The sequence below is a fragment of the Henckelia pumila genome, chromosome 4 (assembly GCF_033568475.1).
Source record: "Henckelia pumila isolate YLH828 chromosome 4, ASM3356847v2, whole genome shotgun sequence".
NCBI classification, from domain to species: domain Eukaryota; kingdom Viridiplantae; phylum Streptophyta; class Magnoliopsida; order Lamiales; family Gesneriaceae; genus Henckelia; species Henckelia pumila.
Window position 1 is genome coordinate 194,097,311 of NC_133123.1, and position 3,812 is coordinate 194,101,122.

A 3,812-nucleotide genomic window follows, 5' to 3' on the forward strand; every position below is an offset into this window, starting at 1 on the left:
ACTTAAAATATATGTCACTACAATGTCTATCGTGAATTTGAACACAATAATAGTATTTTTTTGTGTGTCAATCACTATAAAGTAATATTTCATTTCAAGGAAAAAAAAACTAATAAATTTATTCTGAAATCCAAATGGCTCCATTGTTTAAATTTGTCCGTGAGCTCCAGCCTTCAAACGGTTATTCAGAGCTGAAACTACGATTTGTTCGTTGTTACGAACTACCTCCATATGAAAGCAAAAAAGATCCCACAGTGGAATGCATATTTCATGATGTTGAGGCATATTAAATTTTTTTGTTTTGATATCCATCTATCTAAAAAATGTTAGTATAATTTATATTTTTCTCAATTTTACAATGGAACACATACATACAACCATAGAATATGGCGTTGCTGAGAAATTGAAGTCAATACTCAAAGAAGTAATATTTATGCTTTCAAAAATATGATTGTTGAACAAATGGAATGCAAGACTACGTCAAACAAATACAAAAGTAATTTTTTCAATTAAACAAATGTGTGTAAAATTTTCGATTATAGTTTTCCATCAAAGATGTTTGTACAAGAACTTTAGAGAATTGACGAATGCAGATATCATTGACGAAACTAAATTTTTTGGTAAGTTTTTTTTCATGTTTTATTTATGTATGCATCAAATATTTTGTGTAATTGACGTATAATTTATCCGAGAAAACATTTGATATGGAGGTGTAGGAGCAGGCTTTCGCAACTCCTTAGTTGGATTTGTTAATAAATCTAACATAGTTCGTATTTTTATCATATTATTTCTAGTTATCATTCGCGTAATGATTTCAAAAAATTGCCCTCAAAACAGAGAAATCAATGGACGTTACACGAAATTTGTTGATTTTGTCATTGAATATTTAGAATATAGTCCCTTTTTTAATCATTCTCATTCTATCTGTGTAGGTAAATTTATATATATATATATATTTACTAAAATACTTTTATTATTTGTTATATAATTTTTTGTAAAAATAACAATTTATAAAATAAAATTATTATTAGAAATGTCAACCTGATGCCTATCTCAATAAAAATATTAATCTTAGCCTAAAAATAATATTTTTTATTTAGTCGAAACAAATATATTTATCTCACAAGATTGATTCATAAGACTATCTTATAAAAAAAAATTATTACATTATATCAATAACTATAACTAATTTATTCAAATACTTATACTTATTAGTTATAATAATTAATTACATAAAATAAAATTATGTGCATCGCACGGGTGATACACTAGTGATTTATTGAAAGAAAAAAGTGCAAATTGCTCAAAAATCCCCAATGCAAACATGTTTTGCTCTGCACTCCCTAGCCACTTTTTTGTATCATAATTTTTGTTAATTTATACCACATTTTGTATGTTTTGTACCACATCTTGTATTGTTTTGTACCATATTTTATGATTAAAAACTCCAAAGCAAAATATGTTTGGATTTGGAGATTTTTGAACAAATTGCCCAAGAAAGAATTCAAAGTTATTGTAACAATATTATTAACATTATAGGACGAAAATGGTCGCATTTTTTTTGGCGGGAACTCAACATAATACCCTCCCGCCTTTACTGCTTCCAAAACGAATATTCCAAGAATCATTGTCAGACCAAAACAAAAGAAGTAGAAATTCTGAGTGCAACAAACAAGAAATGGGCAAGCCACAAAATTTTTGGCTGCTGAAAACGGAGCCCGGCGAGTGGTCATGGGACGACCAAGCTGCCAACGGAGGCTTGTCGAAGTGGGACGGAGTAAAGAACCGGCAAGCGCTGAAGAACATGAAGAGCATGAGGGTGGGGGACCTGTGTTTCTTCTACCATTCCGGCGCGAAGTCGCGCCGCGTGGTGGGTGTGGTTTCTGTGGTACGCGGGTGGTACGAGGATGACGATGGTGGCGGCACTGTGGATGTGAAGATGGTGGGGGAGATGAATGCGGCGGTGGGATTGGCGGAGATGAAGAGGGACTTGAAAGATATGGATTTCGGATTGTTGAGGCAGCCCAGGTTGTCAGTTGTGCCGGTGGAGAAGGCCGTTTGGGATAAAATTTGTGAGATGGGCGGAGGATATGAGGCGGACAAGGTGTTTGGTGTTTTGCCTCAGAGGGGTTAGTGTGTTAAAAGTAGTAGTGAACGGGAATTGTAAAAGGCTGAGTTTTTGGCCCCCTTTCCATCTAATCTCAGGTAACTGGAATTCGTTTGGAATCTGAAATATTTTGTCTAATAATTTGTAAAGGACCCTTACTCTTTCGTATTTTAATGAATGTTTTATAGATTTATGTTGTCATATTCCTAATTTTGAGATTAATTATCAATCTCCTTGCTGGTACAATCTTTACGTGCTATGCATCCTTGACTAGGAATAAGATAACTGTGAAATTTATTTTTGCATAGGACAAAATTTGTTAGAGATGCTCAACTATTATTGGACTTCGCATTGAGCAATAAGTTCCAAAATATTGTATTGAGAGTAATAATTGATTTTATAGGAAAAGTAATCAAAATATAGCATTTGAGTGGTGGTGTAATCTAGACAATTTCGTCTCTAATATTACTTATCAATTATAATTTCGTAAAGCAACAAATATATGATCTTAAAATTCATATGATTTTCGCACATATATAATTATTGTGATGAAACAATGATAGAACGATCTATGTGTGATATTTAATTTTGTTTCACAATTTGTAAGATTTGAATAATATTATTTCTTTCTATTTTAGTACGCATAATTAAAAGGTAAAAAATGTTCCATAAAATATAAATTATATTAAAATTTTATGCAACCCTTTCGTTTCCTATGTCTTATAAGACTTAAAAGTTTAAGTATTTATTTTGTGGCACTAATTTTTCACTTTTACACTGACTTGAATTACAAAATCGACTTGTTAAAAAAAAAGACTTTTGAACATCCAATTCACTAAATTCGACTATAGTCTAAAAGCTAATTTTATAGAAAATGTAAATATTTTTTAAAAAATAATTTGTTTAATCAAGATTGTAGCTATGGTCTTGTGGAGCCTTTCGGAATCAAAATGATGCAGTGTGGAATAACAAATGAAAAACAACACCACTGATCTACGAATCACCTCTAGATTTTCACTCAATGACAAGCATAAGACCGATATTTACTTCAAGTGCAATATCGACCCAACCATATTTGCAGACGCATCACATATTTATTTTGGTTGAATTTTATGAAATTCCCAAGGCCAAGTTGTTATAATTGTCCCACATTGAATAATAAAACTAACAAAGAGTGAGTTATAAACTCTTGAGGTAACTTCACCTAATGGGCAAGCCTTTTGAGATAGACACCTCATGCGTTTATAACCTAACATTGGGACTCTCGTTTAGAGTTCGCGTAGCGAAAGGGGCGACCTAGGAAAGGTATATCATTGGATCAAAAAAAATTAAACCAGATTAAGGTGTATGCGCACTGAATACTGAAAAGTGAGTTTAAAATGCATGCATTGATTACTGAAAAGTGAGTGAAAAGCACCTAAAGTAGGCCGTCGCAGACTCATGAATTTATAACCTAACAAAAGTGCTTAACGTAATCCATGACACTTTTTTTTTAAAGGTGGCATAGCCACTTATTTTATTAAAACATAGCAAACACCAAAGAGAAAGAGGGACTAGACCAAAACCTCTTTAAAGGGTAAAAAAAATACATCAGAACATAAAACATAAAAGACTACAAGAGTCCATAAAACCAAATAAAATATCAGTGGGCAAGGAAAAGCCTACAGTAAGCACGCTGCTAAAAAAAAACCATCATCAAACAGCT

General features: G+C 32.1%; 1 protein-coding gene across 1 annotated transcript; it reads left to right on the plus strand.

Moving 5' to 3' along the window:
• The first annotated feature begins 1,573 nt into the window (after positions 1-1,573).
• LOC140867526 (uncharacterized) lies at positions 1,574-2,279 on the plus strand. Its single transcript, XM_073272602.1, has one exon. It carries the CDS (start codon positions 1,679-1,681, stop codon positions 2,132-2,134), a length of 456 nt encoding a protein of 151 aa, XP_073128703.1. The 5' UTR covers positions 1,574-1,678; the 3' UTR covers positions 2,135-2,279.
• The last annotated feature ends 1,533 nt before the right edge of the window (positions 2,280-3,812 follow it).